Source organism: Podarcis pityusensis, assembly GCF_964106645.2.
Source record: "Podarcis pityusensis genome assembly, chromosome: 15".
Classification (NCBI taxonomy): Eukaryota; Metazoa; Chordata; class Lepidosauria; order Squamata; family Lacertidae; genus Podarcis; species Podarcis pityusensis.
Genome location: NC_138040.1, coordinates 25,757,992 through 25,778,628, shown reverse-complemented (window position 1 = coordinate 25,778,628; position 20,637 = coordinate 25,757,992). Strand labels below are relative to the sequence as shown.

The 20,637-nt window shown below is 44.9% G+C and overlaps 1 protein-coding gene and 1 long non-coding RNA gene across 9 annotated transcripts in view; one reads left to right on the top strand and one right to left on the bottom strand.

The window, feature by feature from the left end:
• Positions 1 to 20,637, bottom strand: part of DIXDC1 (DIX domain containing 1) — an 80,242-nt gene that overhangs the window by 17,577 nt on the left and 42,028 nt on the right. For 5 of the 8 annotated variants that reach the window (XR_013979951.1, XM_080983485.1, XM_080983487.1 and 2 more), the window contains 4 exons: positions 20,032 to 20,290; positions 19,024 to 19,131; positions 4,813 to 4,925; positions 2,196 to 2,347 (listed from right to left, as the gene is read on the bottom strand). Coding sequence is in view for 7 of the 8 variants with exons in the window: in XM_080983485.1 (XP_080839611.1) it covers positions 2,196 to 2,347; positions 4,813 to 4,925; positions 19,024 to 19,131; positions 20,032 to 20,290 (632 nt within the window). In the remaining variant the exon portion in view is untranslated. Of the gene's footprint in view, positions 1 to 2,195; positions 2,348 to 4,812; positions 4,926 to 8,050; positions 8,482 to 19,023; positions 19,132 to 20,031; positions 20,291 to 20,637 lie in introns of those variants that run through there. The other 3 variants (XM_080983488.1, XM_080983489.1, XM_080983490.1) reach the window with 3 other exon arrangements.
• On the top strand, positions 8,195 to 9,075 carry LOC308464408. The gene is made up of 2 exons (XR_013980022.1): positions 8,195 to 8,318; positions 8,478 to 9,075. It is a non-coding gene; the product is annotated as an uncharacterized lncRNA (long non-coding RNA).

Sequence of the window (20,637 nt, the reverse complement as noted above, 5' to 3'; positions counted from 1 at the left end):
CAGTATAAACAGCAAGCTTAGTTTCCCAAGAGATATCTATTTTAACTTGAACTTGAGTATGGATAAGTGCTGTTTTGGCTACCTAAGGATCAACACTCATCTCTGAACTTTGGAAATAGACGGAGGGAGAAAGAGAGAAAGAGAGCCCTGTGAATTAAGACTGTAATTATTCCCATTCTGCAGACCTGAGCATGAAAATAACTATAGGAGACAGAAGCTGACAGGAGTTAAGATATGGAAGATGCAAGGCAAGCAGTCTTTACTTTGCAGGCTGGATTTTTGTTTTACTTAGATCCCAGAGAGAGCACTGGAAAGCATCACTGCTGTCCAATGGCAGGGACAGTCCAACTGAGATTCGGAAAGGCTAAACTCTGAAGTTGGCAGAATGTGTGTGATAGATAACCAAGGGAGAGGCAACCCTGGCAGAATGCCAACCTCACACACATTTGCATTCCCTATGCCAAGAGCTCCCAATGTTTGCCCAGCAAGATATCCAGTCAGGACCAACCAAGGAGCTGCTACTGTCCTGCTTCCCAAAGAAACATGCTAAACCCTGGGCCTTCAATCAAACCCTCGTGAACTAGAGGCTTTAAAGGGGAAAATTGACTATTCAGATCCAATTTCCTGGACAGCGGGATCAGCTGCCTCCTCACTTCTCCTGGGAGACACGATGCCAGGCAGCTGCCGCCCCGAGTACCAGCTGCCTCCCGTTGGCTCCCGGAGCATGAAAAACCAGAGAAGGGAGTGCGTGATCTCAGAGGGTACAGTGGGCAATCGATTTTCAGCAGGGCACCAAGCAGCCCTGCTTGCTTTTTGAGCCTTTTGTGTCTCCCGTTCACTGCCGGCTGCAAATGCACCCTCCTGCCTGCCCTGTTTGATGCTGCCAACACAATGCTGCCTTTGTGCACTCATACATAAACATTTACAATTCAAAACCAGCACAGTTCCCAGAGCAGAAAATGCTGGTGCTTGAGAAAGTACAGAGTCTTTAGCAGAAGGAACAGAGCACTTGACCTCCAAGCAGAGCAACGAGAAGGGGGTGGGTGGGTCACGTAACCAGGGAGGGGTCAGAGGTGGAGGAACAAACCGGTCAGGAAGAAACACTATCTCTCATCATTGAAGCAAGGCTTCTCACAAGGCAAATAAACTCAGTCCTTTAGAAGCCTTAGATGGAAACCTGTATTCTAGCTTTTTATCAACTGTTGATCTGATGAAGGTATTGTCCCCTTTTCTCTATGGTTTTTACTGTGTATTCTTCCCTTTTTTAAAAAGAAAAAAAGCAGAATAGCGTACTTGGTATGCATTTGTTACACATAGTCCAGACCTGTTCATCTCAGACCACACATCTGGTGTGGGGATGTATTTTCCCAGCACTTTGCATCTGGTAGAACACAGTTTGTCCCCCAGATAACACATCCAATCATGATTTGCTATTGCTGTGCAGAATGTAGTTGTGCAACTACTATGGTCATCAAGTGGTACAGAGAATGACATAAATCCCTCCCCAGCCCTATGCCAGTGCCATTTTGTGAATTTTTTACTTTGCCATGCCCTTGGTGATGATGTGCTTCCTGAGTGCGCTTCCTCAGCACTGAAGCGTTCGCTCAACACATTTCATTAGTTAGCATTGAAAGTTTAAAGAGCAGCATGTCTCTCTCTTGTCTTCCCTGGACTATCTCAGAATTTCTAGAACTACCAACCTCAGGAATGGCTGCAGGTCCCTTTTTGGAAACTATTTATTTAACATTTGTATACCACTTGATTGTAAGAAAACCTCAAAGCGGTTTACAAAAGAAATAAGACATTAAATTATCAATAAAAAAAATACCAGTTAAAAGCAAATATTTAAAGAACAATTTAACTCATCTGAAAGCTAAAAACATCTCAGTTTCTATATGTCAGGATAGGCTTACCTAAACAAAAATGTTTTAAGCAGTTGCCAAAAAAAGGGAGTTCCAAAGTGTGGGTACTACACCATTGCTTTATTACAAGAGGCGGGGACAAGTATTACATGGCACATGTAACAGTGCCACTTCCGCAGATCCAAGTGGTTGAGTGGGCAAATATGGGGCAAGGAGCTGAACCAACAGCATCTGACTCCCACAGCCGTGCCTCAAATTACATAGAACATCAACTTACAAGTGGCCGCTAGAAGCAAATGGGCTAAATGCAGACAGAGGAAGCAGAGCAGATACCTGCAGTCCTGAAATCATCTTCTTTGCTTCTTCCATCTCCTTTTCCAAGTGATCTTGCTGCTCCAGGAGCTGCTCCTCCCATGCAGTCTCCAAGCCTGTCGCAGGACACCTGGCCTGCTGCAACTCTACGGGAAAAGGAGAGCACGTCTCTTCTGCAAGCAAAACAATGTGCTGGTTGAACAACTCTGGGTGGCCAAAACTAGTTTCCTCTGCACTTCAGAAGGGGGACAACAGTATAGCACATGCCTCTGGGTAATTTGTACACTTCCACGACTTCCTGCCATTAACAAGAGGATGCTATGTCCTTAGGTGAAAATTCATCTTGGCAGAATCCTCGCAAGAGGACACACTGTGCTAATCTGAACTAACGTCTTGCTCTAGTTGCTGCATTTGGGAAACTGTAAGGCAGGCACACAGGCCACGTTCACACTAACAGTCTCTCTGCCCCCACTGCCAGGCAGTGCGCCAATTTGCACAAGGCCCAACAGCAATGCTACTGTTTTTCAAGAGGACAGCTTTCAAGTCACTCCTGTCTCAAAATCTGTAATGCCACATTGGTTCCCACGTTTGTACAGCATCCTACCTGCCATCTTTTCCCCAGTCTGTCTTTCTTTCTGCCCATCTAATGCAGACTATAAACACCTTGGGCAAGGGACCTAATCCCTTCCTTCCACATTATTTAGAGATAGGCAGAGCTCCCCCACTAGCAGAGACTTACAGATCTGGACAGAGTTGGGCAAAGAGACACCTTAGTTTTATCCAACCCTCCTTCAGCACAGTGGACTTTTCTATTGCTTTGCCCTGCTAGGAACCTATGCATAGTGACTTGGAAATTAGGGCTACTGAACTCGGGGAACTTTACTTTCAAATGAACATGCACAGGACTGCATCTCAGAAGTTGCCTGGTTCAAATCTCAATACAGCTATGAACTCATTAGATGGGTCTCTGGCAAAATACTATTTCTCAGCCTCAACCCATCCACCCCAAACTGAAAAATGCTCACTTACAGAGCTATTGTAAAGGGTGGAAGATAAAGTTGTGAAATGCTTTGAACACTCACTAAAACATTATAAAAATGCTACATGTTGTATTTGTTGTTGTTATTATTTAAAAAGCAAGTACTACCCAATACTTTTTAAAGAGTCACTCCAAATGACTGAGGGGAAGTACCAACCCCCATTTTCCCAGGCTCTGTTCCAGCTTCTGCAATTATGAATTCAGACTTAGTCAGATGGGGGATTTCAGGCTTTTGTTTTGAGGATCCCACCCACCCACTGCTTTCCTGGAGTTAAGGACAAAGCATCCTTCCCTGTACTGTGAATGATAAAAAGGACTTCTCTCGGACTCCCCCCCCCACACTTTCATAGCTTTAAGCGAGTCCCCCCAAGACCACTACAAATGTGTCCCAGTCACATCATAGGTCTGAAAATTAAGCTCAAACAGGACTTTGCCTCAAATCCTATCATCTGAATGAACTATGGAGCTCTTGCTGCAGTTTTTCATTCCCATCCTTGTTCTGGGGATCCCATAATCAGGGAGGGAAACTGCACTGTTTTTATCTGTGCCAGCTGAGACTTAGGCTGTTTCTAAGGGGATGTCAAGGATGCTTTGAAACCCGGAATGCATTCCTTTGGAATGTTGTTTTTGTACAGAAAGCAGGTGACATACATTTTATAAATCAAAATGCATGATCTAAACAACATGGATCATTCAGATTACAAACCTAATTACAAACTGCCGTTATCGGGCGGTGGTTAGAGTGACCAACTAGAACCAGGAAGACCTAGCCCCACATCCCCACTTGGCTGTGAATTTCACCGAGTGAATGTGTGCTAGTCAGTCTCTCTCAGCCTGGACCTACTTCTCAGGGTAGTTGTGCAGACAGAGAAAGGGGAACAGAATCTTTTGTGCTGCCCTCAGCTCGTTGGAGGAAGAGCAGGTTAAAAATCAGCCAACTGATTAAAAACAGCATGAAAGACCATGAGGGTGTGGAAACAGCCCAAACCAATTTTTGCCGAAAAAGAGCAAGGACCATCTTCATATTTCAGAGGCAAACCCCAGGGTGTTCCACAGCGAGTCATGGGCCCCTGACTTTAAAACATCCTGGGTTTACACTTAACAAAACGCCATGTGGAAAGCTGCCCTCAGAAATGCTGGACTGCTGTATAAGAACCAGTGGCTCACCTGGCTAAGGCCAATTTACCTCTAAGTGTGTCACTCTCGGAGGCAGTATGCCTCTGAATACCAATAGCTGGGATCCACAGGTTGGGAGAGTGCTGTTGCGCTTAGGTTCTGCTTGTGGGTTCCGCATAACAGACATTATGTTATGTTGGCCACTGTGAGAACAGAGTGCTGGACTAGACGAGTCCTTGGCCTGAGTCAGTGAGCTCTCCTTCTGCCCCTATTGAGCTTGCTATCTGCAGTTTTAATTAACCAGAGTTACCTTTCCAGTACATTAAAAGTGTTAAAATCGCTTAATCTAGCCAAATAATAAATTAACCACTGCAGCCCTAACCATGATGCAGAACCAAAGTAAATTCTCAGAGGAAGGCTGTGGCAGCCCAAGTGGTGGACATGTACCTCTCAATTTACCTGGTCAGTTGTTTGTTCCCCTACCTGTTCTGGTATCTGCTTCCTCTTCACGAACAATGTCAAATCCAGCCTTCTCCTCTGAGTGTGTTATACTGGACTCGCTCCTTGCACTGTTCACAGGGCTGGGCGATGCGAGGCTGCAAGGGGAGGGGAAGGCAAGCATTCTTTTCATTACAAACTCTTATTATTCCATCAACTTTCTATGTGAAATAAAGTTAGCATGCAAAGTTTGATTACAGCAAATACTGCCCACATCTTGAGAGCAGCGATGGAGTGTAAGAGAGGGAGTGGATTACAGCAAATACATCAGACAGGAATAGGGCGAGAAGGTAAGGTTGATAGAGCTCTGAAGAAGCAGCAGCCCTACCCCACCCATGTATTCGTTGCCCCACCCCATCTATGTCCTAATAAGTGCAGGATGTCACTACCTCCACCCACCTCACAAGCCACTCCTGGTTGACAAGTTAATCAGAGGGGGACATTGTACCTGTGAACTGGGGCTGGTAAAAAACAACAACTCACTGGACAGACTTTCAGTAATTAAAAATGGGGCATAATCCATTGGTAAGTTATCCTGCGCAAGCCCCACGGAAATGAACTGGATGTGTGCAAGAGTACAGAAGAACTCCCCAAGGGAATGCACTCCATGAGTCCGATCTCGTATCTCTCTCCCGTTTTGCCCCCCTAAATGGCACCTGAATCTGCTATCTGACATTGTTATCTCACTCTTGCCCGATTAGGAGGCCACGCTTCTGCTGCCAAGCCCATTCCTCACCCTGATCTGGATGCTGACGGCTAAACAAAGTGATACTGGGAGAGTTTCTTTTTCTAGCATACATGAGAAGAGTTCAGAAGGGCTACCACATACCCCCAGAAGTCAATGAGTTTATTCTACACTTATACATCAGGAATTCTGCTTACAAGGGTGGGGGCCATTGCGGTCCTCCATATGTTAATGAAGTACAATTCCCATCAGCCCTGACCACTGGCCCTGCTGGCTGCTGGGAGTTGCGAGTCCAATAACACCCAGAGGACAACGGGCTCCCCATCCCTGGCTTACAAACACTTCTTGGGGCAACCTCTGCCCTTAGGAAGCTGCAAACAAAGGCTACCCACAGGATCCAGTCTCTCATTTGGTCCTTGCTTCTAAGGGCCTTGTGCAACTAAAGCCTAAAGTCAAATAGATTATTTTTAGCAAATTGTGAACTCCCATGAGGATAAAGATACCAACTTATGATCTGGCTTTAAATGCCTGAACTCAGCTTTTTTCTTTCTTTTTTAACCCCAGTCCTCCCAGCTGCTTATTCTGCTCCAACCACTCAAACTTTCTTCCCTGTGCCCCCACCCCAAATTCTTCTCACATCCATTGCCCAGACAACAGAGAAAGGCATCTGAAACTCACTGACCCATTTAACATGTCCCTAAAGAATTTCTCCTTGCAAGTGTGAGCCAGAGTTAATGTATCATTTTCCCAGAGACAGGAAACAAAAGGTAGAGCATACAAAAGAAAAAGTGGGGGAAAGAGTGAAGAAAACAGAATGGATTAAAAACAAAAATAGAAGACGCCTCCCCAGCCAGCCTGCTTTCCAGATATTCTCAGTACTTTTGAGTTGGATCCCACACCTAGAAAGGCACACCTAGGAGGCACACACCGCAGAATAATAATATCAAAGCATCTCATAAACCCTGACGTGTTCTTAGCATGTTCGTTTTTAACTCACGGGGCAAGAGCAAGGCTTCTCCAAGCTCCTGAGTAATGTAGTTCAAAAATCAAAGTCCCTCCACTAAATCTACTGCAGCTTGGCTGCATTCAAGATCTTAAGGCACAGGTTGCCATACTACTAACCCATCCCCAGAGCTGCAGGCAGGCGGGAACACAAAACGTAAAAGTTGTGTATTTTGTATATCAACCCCCAAGGAATCAGTGACTTGGGCTACACTGTACCAATGTGGACTAAAGGGCTTCACTCAGCACAGCTGTCAATCCAGTCCTTAGGGATCAGCTGGAAGAGCACAACTGACACACGCGTGGATTCTCCCTGACCATGGAAGCACCTTTAGGGACCTCCATGCATTGGAGCAGTATATCACAGAAGAAAAGAAACTAGACAGGGACATCAGCATTGGAGGACTACTGTTGGAAACAATGCTGGAGGGAGATGGACTGTTGTCCGATGCTTTTAGATATCTGAAAGTTCTCTATAGCTCTCATTCTGTGGGATCAACATGGCAATGACACTCTAGTGACAGAAGTCACACAGGCAGTAGGACTGCCAACTTCTCCTCTTCTTTTTGCAGACATCGCTATTTTGCCTTCGTTAAGACCTGCAGAAATGAAGCCATTTTCCTCATCACTTTATCACCATGCCAGTACTGTATTAGCTTCACCAGTTAAATGTCTGTATAACACAAAGGCATGGGAACAGGGCCAGTTAAGAAGGTTGCAACCCAGCAGGACAGCCCAGTGCAGGCAAAGCAAGATGAAGGGAAAATGCATATGGGAGATGGTGGTACTAAGCAGACACTGCTCACTGGGATGAGGGCAGCTGGGCATTCTGATCCACAGAAATGTCCACTCCATTCGGAAGGATATCATCCATCACACCCTCCCCTAAAGCACCTTTGGGGGTAGCACACACAAGAAAACGCTCAACCATGCTTTAAAATGCAACTACAGAAGGATTTTAATAACCACCTTACAGATGTAGCTCAGTTTAATGGCAGTTTCACATGCAAGATAACAGCTCCATTTTACAGTTCTTTGGCCCATGATCTACCAGTGACTGCCATCAGGCCACCTCCAAAATAAATAAAGTTACCAAGTCAAAGAGTGCACCTGAAACCCAAAACATGAGTCACAGATCATCTCCATCATGCATCCTACAAGTTTAGTGTTGGGGTGGGGTGGGGATTAAGGAAACTCAGAGTCTTGCTATCAATTCCCTGGAGAATTGTGCATTTTAAGCTGTCAGTTTTCAGATTTTCTTTTAAAAATCCCAATTCAACATTCAACATTAGCAACACATAGAAATTAGGTCTGGGGCATTGAATCTATTTCTGCAGGATTTATGGTGCAGGAAAATTATTTATATGCATCATTACTTCCAGCACTGCCTGGTCCCTTACCTAAAAAAAGGTTAGACATAAGCGTCTAACAAGGGACCACTGAACAGTCTTAGCAACCAAGCCCACATCCCCTGACCGTTTCCACAACCAACCTGCCCCCTCTTTTAAATGACAACAGCCACTGCCACTGGCTCACCATTTGACCTGCTTCCCTCCCATGATCCCCCCTTGACCTCTGGCCTCACAGAGCCAATCTCCTAGGGAGCCTCGGTCTTCCACAAGTCCCAGCCACCGGCATGCCTCGTTCCTTCACGTGCTCAGAATTTCTGCGCCAAGGATGTCGGCTCCTGTCAAACTAGCAGAGAAATGTTTGCCAGGCGGACTCCCTCGCACGAGCCAAGAAATTCACAGCAGGAAGAAGGGGGGAAATTAAAAGAGCAGCTCCGGTTCTTTGGCAGGAACAGGTCGGTGATAAATCTGCAGCCTACAAGCATGGCTCAGGGAGGAGAAGGCTGGACGCTCGGCAGCCACGGTTTTCGGCTTGGCTCGGTCGCCTGTTGGGTTGTTGTTTGTTTTGCACTGTTGCATTTTGGTCTGACGTATGCCCAAAATCTTTTCAACAGCAAGGATCTCGGTCTGAATGGCAAGTCCTGCTTTTCATCCCATTCTAATCAGTCCAGCTCTCCAACAGCCGCCAGAGAGACCCCAAGCCAAGCCACAGAAACCCCTTCTCCAGCCTCGGATCCTATCTCTGTAGCACAGTAGGTAGCTGTCCCCCAGTCCTCTGTGCCTGTTATGTCTGTGTGCGCAGGCGAGTGTCTATGAGTGCGTTGCTTCTTCCTTCGCTCTCTGCAGCTCCGTCTCTCTCCTGCTGTCACCAGGGCTGTGCGAGGCAGAAACCTATTCTCTAAAATGTCTAAGCACAGGGTGGAGAAGAGGGATGGTCGAGGGGAGGGGAGGGGCTGGGAGTGGAAGAGGGAGGGAAGGAAGACGTGCTTCATGGCCTGGGAAAAAAACAGCATGATTTGGGCAATTCCTGTCTGAAGCATGTCTGCTGCCTTTCCATAACAGTACTCTGCTTTCCCTCCCCAGAAACTGTGGCACTAAGTGTGTGTGTGTGTCTGTGTGTTGATGAGGATCCAAAGGAAATTATCTCTGGCTATGTCACAGTCAGGAGGATGGGCATAGGAAGCATAGATTGTCCATCTATACATTTATTTATTTTTTTAAACCAATAGATTTCAGACACTAATAAAATGGTGGCATGTCTGTTCTGGGCAGATTTGGCAAACTGCCTCCCTGATGTTGATCTATTTCTTTGGGGGTGGGGAAAGAGCCTTGAAATATCCATTTGGCAACCAGGATGCACAAGGCAGCTCTATTGTCGAGCCTCTCTTTTTATTAAAAACTGCAATATGCACCAAGTATAAATACAGCAGGGTGATATTTGGGATCAAAACAGCAATGGAATTGTAGACAGACACCCACACCCTGCCACGGAGTTACCACTAAGTATTTCACAACCATCAGAGGGGCCAGTGACGAAACCAAGATGCCCTGTTCATGTTCCACAGCTGGGAAAAGCAAAACATCGAGCCTGGGAGAAAGAAAACAACTTGGGTCTGGCAGTCACACTCTGTTCCTCAGTTACTATTGGCAACAGCTACCATTGCTATATACAAAGATCTCACAGAAAAGAAGGATGGCAATGAAAACGCACTTCATACTCTATCCAAAAGAGGCCAGTTACATCAAGGTAACCCTATGCACCCAAAATACCGTAGTAAGAGCCACTTGTATTCAAACTTTTGGTGAGGATGGTTGAGAGATGGTTACAGCCACAATGCTCTAATTGATATACATATCAATATAATGGTCATGCAGAGACCCCAATGAAGTCTGCCTCAATAAAAGCACATTGTCAACCATCCTGAGCCCTCAAAGCAGGGATGCTGGAGGAAAATCCAGTGTGCTCTGCACAAAATCACACCTCAGAGCAGATGCGGGAGTTACCGGTACATCAAAACCCCTTCATACTCCTCTCCTAGTGCTTGTGCATAGGCATGAATTATTTTACATGTGCATTTTTGCAGGAGGACTGCATTTAATTCAACAGAGGGCTGCACAGGAAGAAGGCAGGTGAAAGAGTGCATTCTTCTGCTCTGATGGCAAACTTTAAAGCAGGAGAATTTGCCATTCTCCAAACAGACATAGTGAGTTGCTTGGCAATCATGAAAATGTTATCCCCACTCAAGGCAAAAACTGTACACCAAGTCAGACCACTGGTCCACCTACACTGGTTCTGAAGGGGAAAAAATGAATGCCAGGGGCTCCAAAAAGGTATCTCTAAATTGAGCAAATGGGCATCTAAATGGCAAATGTAAGCCAGTGTAAAGTGACAAAAAATACTAACTTCCATATAAAGTAATGGGACTTGAATTGGTGGTGCGTCGTGACTGTCGAGGAAAAAATCTTGGGGTCATAGTGGATAGCTCTAAGAAGATGCTGACCCAGTGTGTGGCAGCTGTGAAAAAGGCAATTCAATGCTAAGGAACATTAAGAAAAGGACTGGAAATAAAACTGCAAATATCATAGCAGCGTTATACAAATCTATGGCGCAAGCACACTCTGAATATTGTGGACAGCTGTGGTCACTACTCCCAAAAAGCATACAGCAGAGCCAGAAAGGGTTCAGAAAAAAATGCAACCCATATGATCCTGGGGCAAAAACAACTCCATTATGAGGAAGGGTCAAAATGTTTGGGGGTTTTTAGATTAGAAAAAACGGCAGGGAGGGGACATGATCGAGTTCTATAAAGTTCTGCATGGTGTGGAAAAAGCATGCAGAGAGAAGTTTTTCTCCCGTGCTCATAATACTGTAAGCTGGGGTCATCCTATGAAAGCTGAATGTTGGAAGATTCACTCCTAGAAGAGGCAGTGATGGCTGCCAGCTTGGATGGCTTTAAAAGAGGGTTGATGGAGAATAAGGCTCTCAATGGCTGCTAATCATGACGGCCATGTTCTACCTCCACAGCAGAAGGCAGAATGCTTCTGAATACCAGTTGCTGGAAGCCACAGGAAGAGAGAGCACTGTTGTGCTCAGGTCCTGTCTGCAGGCTTCCATAGACATCTGGTTGACCATAGGACGCTGAACTAAATGGGAAACTGGCCAGATTCAGCAGGCTCTCCTTATGTTCTCATGCTCTTTAGTTCATTATAATTGTATAAACCAAGATTCACTATGCCTATATTCTACCCACAGTATCATGCTTCTGAATACTAGTTGCTGGGGCTCTTAGAACAAGAGAGCTGGCATTCTCGTATCCAGTTTGAGGGCTTCCCAGAGGCATCTGATTGGCCACTATGGGAAACAGGATGCTGGACCAGGTGGGCCCTTGCTCTAACCCAGCAGGGCTCTTCTGTGTCCTCCTATTAGCTCTCCAAAGTTTCAGGAACAGACTTTTCCCAGATCAGCTACCCAGAGCTCCTTTTTAACTAGAGATGATGAGGACTTTATGCAAGGTCCCTCCCGTCAGAGGCGGTGTGTCCTTTATGTCCCAGGATAATCCTGAAAAACTACGACCCACTAACATAGATTAGAAGCCCAACTTCACCTATGACACATTTGAAAGGCCAGGAGAGAAATATCCACCCTTTTGCCACCTTCACAGTGAATACAACAGAGTGGTTAAAGAACCATGTTAAGGTGTAACTAATCTGCAGCTACTGAGTCTATGACCTAGATTTAAAGCCAGCACCAATCACCTACATCATCTTTGGAAGCATCATAAATTGCCTTGATGCTGACTTAACTTGAATTCTCCCTCTGAGTGGCTGTGCCTAGCCTGCAGCCATTATCTCCCCTTACCAGCTTGGCAGTTACGCTGCAGTTTAAACAGGCATTTTCCATGTCTGTGACAGCTCTGGATTTGGTAAACCAGCACCAGATGCCTTTATCCATGACAGGCTCAACAGCCCACCTCCTTTCACATGAAACAAGTTGTGTATCTGGCACTGCTGGGATGGAGACGCACACAAGGTGTGGGAGAGATGGAGAACCACTCTGCAGGGTAGCCTGGATTTGATGTCTCAATCTGGGACCTTGGTGTGGGGATATAAACAGCATTTCCATATCTGCTTCTCCCCCCACAAAACCCTACAGCACACAGAAACTACTGTTCTTCCCTGAAAATAATGGACACAACTCTGAAACATCTCCCTCCTTTTCAACCTCCCCCTTGGGTCCTGCTGCTGAGTTTCACAATGCAGCTTCTGCCCTTTGTCTGTACACAGTTACAAAGCCGGCACACAAATCCACATTTAACGGATGGAGAATATCCCCCATTCTCAAGACATTATGACTGAAATCTAATTACACATCACAGCACAGTCCTGGGTTTAATTAAAAAGCATTTTAGTTCTAGCTTGACATAATCTCCGATCAATTTCCTAGCAGGTTGTCTGTCCTTCTGCCTGCTTCTCAGCCCTACAGGATTAGGAGAACTCTGGGAAATTTGCACACTGGATCAAACCTGTCAAATCTTTGGGGGTCTTCTTTTCTCTTGCAGCTATGCTGGGGATACAGCACCTGCAGTGGGGAGTCAACAAGGCTAAAAAAAAGTTGGGAAGTTCACACAGCTTTAACACCATGTCTCAACAGAAAACCCAGTCTGAATTTGGGTTCCCAGTTACATACTGAGTTTGCCTATAGATCCAATTTAAGGTGAGAAATGGACAGGGTAAAAAGCACCCAGTTTCTATTCATCCACAGCCACAATGTGCCCCTATTACCTGGCCTTTGATACCCAAGATGTGTGTTTTCAGGACCTGCCCTATTCATGTGACTGCAATTTTTTAAAACTGTTTTTAATAGTGAAATTTAAATTGTCGTAACCTGCCCTGGAATCTTCTGGTGAATCTACTACTACTACTAGGCTCCCAACCAACACTCAGACATGGACTTTGGTGAAAGTCAATAGGAAGGAAGTTCCTGAACTCTGGGGCAGCCACAATAATGTAGTGCTTAGACTGCCACTATTAACTATGATTATTAAACGAAACCTCCATGTACAGCAGCAGGTGACTAACCTGTGGTCCTCCTGATGTTGTTGGACTCCCATCAGCCTCAACTAGCACTGTGAATGGTGGGGCATGATAGGATCTGAAGTCCAACAACATGATGTACAGCAACAGTATATCTCTGAATACCTGAAGCTGGGAACAAACTAACAAGCAGGGAAGGCCATCAGCTTCAAGCCTTGCATGTGAGCCATCCAGGGGAATCTGGCTGGCTGAAAAAGATTGGACTAGAGGACGCTAGTAGCACAAAAAAGACAGTTCTTGTGGAACACCTCTCCTCCTGTCCTCATTATTCAATCAATGCACAGATGACACAATAAAGGAGATGATCTAGAACAGGGGTCAGCAAACTTTTTCAGCAGAGGGCCGGTCCACTGTCCCTCAGACCTTGTGGGGGGCCGGACTATATTTGGGCAGGGGGGAATGAATGAATTCCTATGCAGAGATGCATTTTAAATAAAAGGGCACATTCTACTCATGTAAAAACACACTGATTCCCAGACAGTCTGCAGACTGGATTGAGAAGGCGATTGGGCCGGATCCGGCCCCCGGGCCTTAGTTTGCCTACCCATGCTCTAGAATACAACAGGATATAAGGGGCGAGGCAATTTCTGCCATGGGTCAGGCCCCACAAGAAACCACCATATTCTGTGTGAAGCATGAACATATGCCAAAAGAGCTTGGGAGCTGGGGAGTGGGAGTGGAATTCCAAGTAACATTCCCAAATAATGGAGTCAGCATATTGCTTGCTTCCAGAATCCTCAGCTCCTGATTACCAGAGTTATGGCAGACTTTAGGTCAGGAAAAGAGAGGGGGGAAATGTTGCCAATTAGAACAGCAGAGGGAACTGCAGGAGGCAAATTGTAATTACCCACCCTGGAATCGGGCCAGGCTCTGTGGGCCAATCACTCTAACTCTTGTGAAATGTGCCATGCAGTTTTTAATGAGATCACATGACCAGGGATTCCATTTACTTCTCTTTAAAAGGGTATTTTTGGTGGCACTGTCTCTCTTTGCCCCATATATCAGAAACCCAGGGACTGGCACAGTTGCTAGGGAAAGGCAAGCAGTTTTTCCTGCCTATATCTTCCTGGGCTAAGAGGCATTCTGCCTCCATTCCTTACCTTCTCACAAGCTGATGTGCATGGGCTGGTGGTAGAATGATACTGCCTTAGGTTAGGGGAATAGAAAGAGCTGTTCTACAGGAAGAGCAGCTGTACACCTGTGGACCTGGTTAGGTGATAGGTTAGCTCCTTCTCTGTTTTGAGTTACAGTCGGCTGCCTTGGAGCATCCTATATAAGACGTCTTATTCTTTCCCTCTAATATGCTTGGGTCCAGGGATTGTCACAAGAAGGACCTCTGTCTACCAATCAACATAGGCTCCTTTTTTAAAAAAAAATTAAAATAGGGGAGGCGCAAGTCATGCATTTCTTGAATTAACAAGAGTTCTAACAAAAGTTGAGAATCCCTGACTCCACCAGACTTTTTGAAATATCTGTATGCGGGACTTCCGGGTTGGCGCCATCGCCGAATGGCGGACTCCCTCCGAGCTCCGGAGGGAGCCTGCTCGGCAGGGGCTGGGTCCTACCGCACCGGCGATGCGGGGACCCTTAAAAACCACGGCCACGAGGGCCGTGGACATGGAGACTCGGCTGGCACCGTCAGCGCCCTCCCGACTCGTGAAGGAGCCTTTTTAAAGGCTACGGATCGGGTGCCGGGGAGAAGCGTGGTGCTTTGAGTCCTCTGCTATCCCTGCCGAGCGCAGCCGCATGCCATCCGGCGGAGAGCGCTGACTTCTTCCATTGAAAATTCGGACTTTTTAACAACAACCCGTGAGTAATTTGGAAACTGGGTTTAAAAGGAGGAAAAAAAAAGAATTTCCTTTCGATTTGGACACGAGCGGGGGGGGATCCAAAAAGGAAGTCAGTCCCCCCCCCTATTGTAAACCTTCTAAGACAAGGACGGGGAAACCAAGGTCCAAAAAGATTTGTATTGTTGATAAAAACTAAGAATTCCACGATGGGAAATTATAAGAACTGTGCTGGAGGACGAATTGAGGGAGAAGAAACGTAACCCCCCCCCCCTGGGAACCGGGGTGATTGAAGAGAGAGCCTGGTGAAAAGAGTCGGAGATTTTGACAGCTGTCAAAGTAGCTGTCAAAGTCGGAAAGCAGAGAGGATTTTATTATGAGAACTTTGCTGGCTAAATTTGTTACAATTTGCTACAACTTTTTAAAACTTGGATACAAAATGGCGAAAACATGGATAACAATCGGACTTTTGGACTAGAGAAAACAAAGTTACAACAATCCCCCTAGAGGAGTTTCGGGACATTACAAAGATGGTCGTAAGTGGAAAAATACCATTGGAATTTTATAGAACTGGTTATCTTCTGGGAAAGCTGCAAAACGGAAATAATATTTTGTCTACAGGGTGTACAGCTAAAGGAGACAATAGAATTTTCTATTGAAGAAAGGAAGGGACTGAACGCAAGTTTTTGTTCCTGAATAACAATAATCCCTGCAGACTTACTAAGCTTCTGAATTAGAACGTTTCAGCAGCGGAACAAGAGGAAACTGGACTGCAATTTGGAAAGAACAATGGGGGGAGCTTTATTAAAGATCTGAAGCTAAGTGTTTTAAATAATAATTATGAAAGGAAAAAAACAAAAAAAAAAAAAAACCAGCAAGGAGTTGGGGGAAAATAGGCGATTTATGGATTGTAAGAATTCCAGGCGGATAATATGGTTTGGTGGTCAGGGGGAAATTAAACCGGGGACAGAGGGGGAGAACTAAAATCCAAAGGCTTGTCAATTTCTTTTTTTGAACTGGTTTTGTTTCATCTATTATATTTTTTATTTCTTATTTCTGATATTTCTATTATGTGGGGTGTCTTTATTATTAAAAAAAAAGGGAAATTGTGGAATAAAAATGGGGTGGGCCCTGGGAAAGAAATTTTTGGCTTTTTATCAAGGGTATTGATGAGGAGTGTAGAAATTTTAAATTCGAACAATGGTCTAAACAAATTAAGTTTTTAATCAGAATTGAGAGCTTGTGGAGCCAACAATATGAAACAGGAATATGATAGGGGTGGGGGAAGGGGGGAGTCCCAGAAAGTGGATATATGAAAATAAGGTTCTGAATGTATCTTAACTTTTTACTTTCTGTATTTTTGAAAATTTTAATAAACATTATTTAAAAAAAAAAAGAAAGAAAAGAAATATCTGTATGCATGGGAGGTACACAGAGATGGGGTTGAAACGAGCCATACTATTTTCACTGTGCGTAACAGCACACCTCCTAGGATTATTATTATTATTTTAAGCACACCACCGCAATCCAAATCAGTGGGCGTTTTAAATCTGAATGAATGTAAATGAACTGACATGCAAAAATGATGAATGCCTGTTATTCCATCTCCCTTGTCTCCCTTTCCCAAACAGAACGTGAGTGGCAGAAAGCCCAGGAGAACTATGTGCTTTCACTCTTGTATTTAACAACTTGCTTGGCAGCTGCAGGAGGTAATGAAGAATTCCATGCAAGAGGGAGTAAGTGGCGGAGGAGGAACAGATCTCTCCACCTCTCTTCCACCTGTCCACTTGGTCTCTGTACCAGCTGCAGAGAAAGGGAAGCTGCATCCCTCCTCTGCCAGCCCGCATGGTAGAAGGCATTTTTAATTTTTTTTTTACAAGCCCCTTACCAGAGTAAGATGCTGCATTTCTGTTACTTGCTGTAGAAAAGAGGGTGTCTTCTCCTCCACGGCTAGCATGGAAACACATTTAAAATACATGGCTCCCTGCCCCCACAAAGAACCCTGAGAACCGTAGCTCTGCGAGGGGCAAGCTACAGTTCTCAGGATCATCTGGAGGAAGCCATGTGTTTTAAATGTATGGTGTGCATGTGACCTAGCTCCTTAGGTAGTGTGCTTGTTACCTTTCTGTGAAATCATTAACAGGCTAGTGTACGTCTTCTCTTTCTATTCTCTGGTGGCCATTATGACCTATAAGTTTCTGTGGTGCACAGCTGTCTTGCACGTTTCTTCCCATATTAATGAGAGGGTTGCAAAAAAAAAAAAAAGGAGATCAGGAGAAAATTTTGTTGGTTTCTTGTTGAAAAATGCATATCTGTTTTTAGCAATTGGAATGCTGTAACTAGCTGTATGATTTATTTGTGTATCCAGTTTTAATGTTCCAAGACTATGCTAAATAATTCATCAATTAATTATTTAATCTGGTGTGGGGTCTACGCAGAGTCTGTCTGCAACAGAAGCTCCAGCAAAAGAAGAAGAAATTGGATGCAAATTCTACCTTTGCAGTAGAAATACCATGGCATGGGACACCCTTTTGAGGATACTGCTTTTAGGGTGAGGAATACAAAGGTGAAATCACATCTATGTGCAACAGCAGAAGTGACAAAATACACTGTGTGGGTCACATCATGCTGTTCTGATGTGCAGATGACCTCCCGATTTGCATTATTGTGTTCACAGCTGTAGCCCTATAGGCCTGGCAGAGAAACAAGGAATGGATTCTGCTGCCTAAGCTGCAGAGGCACACATGGCACTCGTTTTAGACTTCTTGGTTGGGTCTGAGTAAAAATAAGCCATAATTACAGTCAAGCTCCACTTCCTGCAAGGTCCTTTTCCCAGGGGCCTCCGTCTCAACTACTGCCAAGGCTCAGACCTCAATTAGCTTGTGAGGTTCTCCGGCAGCCATGATAGCATGGATTTTTATAGCGCGGTGCAAGTACTTTGCCCTGAGTTTCAGTTCCAAGGGAGAGCACCCGCTATGTGGACTGTGGAGAGCTCTTACTTTTCCACCACAGGGGAGTTGTGGGAGGAAGAGGTTTTCCACAAACTAATTACATGCTGAACTGCACCAAATGTGAAAATCCAGAGGGGTCCATGGGGTTTGAGGATGGAGAAACAAGAGAATGAAAAGCCTGGGGTGATGCCAAACAATAGATGAGGCATCATGGTAGAAAAAAACAGCTGTAAACCACAGTTCCTTTCAGTCAAAGAAAGTGAGATTTCTTGCTGTCTCTCTCTCTCTCTCTGTCTGTCTCTTTGCAACTGACTCCACGACTTAAATCAGCTTCACTCTGCCCAGCTGGCCCACAAAAGGTCCCTGATACAGGGTTTCAGGCTTTCTCCACCATGCCGTCAAAGGTTCCTTCCTTTTCTTGTGTCTCCCACAGAGAGAAGAAAGCTGCTTGTAAGCACCGACATTTTACTGCGCCCTGCAAAATTTTGCACCCAAAGAGAAAATGCATGTAATAGAATTCCAGAGGCAAGCGGAAAAAAGCCCAGCGAGCAGAAAATAGGACGCAAATTGGCAGATGCAGGCAAACTGATTAACACACAACGCTCTGAGTTCAGAGGGTTTGCTTTCTGATTGTACAATTGTGAGGGTATCAACAGTGACTAAAGAGTAATGGCCATCACAGACAAAGCACTTGGGAGGGATTTGGGGGGGCAATTAAGGGAACACATTTGGAAGGTGGGGAAGGCATTTGGTAGTCTTATGCTAAAATTCTGGGAGAATTGCTAAATTCTAATGAACATGAGCACAGAATCTCCCAATTCTAAATCCACAGAAACAGTATAAAAGTTAGTGCAATTTAAACAGTGTGCTGCTGCTGCTGCTCTGTGTGTGTGTGTGTGTGTGTGTGTGTGTGTAGTATGAAATATTTCCAGCACAAACTGAGGAGGTAAAGGGCAAGGAGCAATATACTTGGGGAATCTGTGCGGCACAGGGCTAAAAGCTATGGGAGAAGGCAAAGAGCTAGACTGTGCATGAAAGCACCACAACATAACTACTCAAACGGTTTGTGTTGGGAATGCTTTTGCTTTAGGGCCTTCAACAAGCAGTGTCTGCTCTCCAATATATACATATTCATGAATTCTAGATGAAACAAAACTTGAGATTCTAAAGAAGCTAAATTCTGCATCAGACTGAAGATTCCATGCAGCTCATCATGTACATGGAAAATAGCCTTCCTTGTTTTTTAAAAACCATTACAGGACCAGCTTCTACAAAGGGTAGATTTGGAAAAGCATGGAGGTAGGAGCTGCAAGGAGCAAATTTAGTACCTGGAGGAGTGGGACTCGGAAGGCACACTTTGCTGCCCCTCGTATTGCTGTACCAGTGCTCGGACACTCCAGTACGGATGCTCAATCTCTTCATCCAGGCTGCTGTCTCTGAAGATTAAAGACCGCACCATGAGCAAGGAAAAACAGTGTAAAATAACAACAACAACAACAACAACCCCCCCTTGGCTTCAATTTAGGCTAATGAGGCATATTCATAGGATTTGGTTGGCACTGCCTCCTTAATGAAATGATTTTAGAATGTTGTATCATTTTACTGTTGTTAGCCGCTCTGAGCCCGGCTTTGGCTGGGGAGGGGGGATATAAATAAATTATTATTATTATTATTATTACTATCATCCAGATTTTTAAAAGGCACATCATCACTCCTTGCATATAATTGGTTTAAAGATGTGCATTTTAAAAAAAAAACTGTTGTACCATCAGCTACACAAGACAAAGCAAACTAAACAAATGTTGCAGAAAAATGGCAAAGTGGGAACTGTGGATCCAAAGAGAGAAGTAGACAGGTTAATGGTATGAATGGAAGGGGCCAGGTCTGCAATCCCACCGGCCTGTGGAAATACAAGTCTTTAAGGCTTTTGTTAATCTCTTCTCATCAGCCTACAATTCCAATCGCTCCTTTCATTGGCTCCTGATGTAACATTTTGCCGTCACAAGTGTACCTGCACAATCCATACCAGCATGCTACTAGAAAATGGCAGTTGCAGAATGGTGTCAGCAAAGCATATACCCCCCAGGTATCTCAAGAAAGAGAGCCAAGTCACATGCTACAGAAAAAGGCAAAAAAAAAAAAAAAAAAGCCTTTCCCACCCAAACAAAAGCAAGATGATGAGTCAATCCACTCTAGGGAAAACCCCTTTTTGATCAATTCTAGATATGTCAATGAGGCAGAAACTTGAATATCGGAAAAACTAATCAAAGGGTGTTTGTTGGAGTTCCAAATAGCTCACATTATCAAAATGAAACTGAACAAGTGAAATGAGTTACCTCTGTCTGTGCCGGAGAACATCACGCCCCAAACGCAAAACATCCTGGCGAACATCTGCCAGGGCAGCCACTGCACCCTGGGCAACAGCAGCAGCTGACTGAGGCCTGTGATTGGCTGATGACAGTCCTGTTCCTGCCGAGTTCTTTCCCATCATGCTCGATGGAGTCTGATTGGCAGCTTTACTTGAGCCAGGTTTAAAATGAGCAGCTAAGGCAAGGATTAACCTCATGATGCATTTCAGGTTCCCATCAACAATGTCTATAAAATACAACCAAACCCAAACAATGAGGTTATCTGCCTGAAACCCAGCATGACTCAGTCTGGTCAACTGTTGCAACCATGTTAGTATATTTATATCCCAACTTTCTTACACCATGAAAGTCAAGGCAGTGTATATGGGATTCCCAGGCTCCAACCATATCTAACCTGCTTAGGTTCAGAAAGGTGGCTGCACCATGAGTCTTCAAGTCCATGGCCTTCCTTCCTTATCCACTGGCAGGTGTAGTTCAACTTATACAGAGCCCTGATGCTGTTATGATATGCATTTCTTGCTCCCAAGACCGCCTCTCCCCATATGAACCGACCCGGACTCTGTGCAGTGTTAG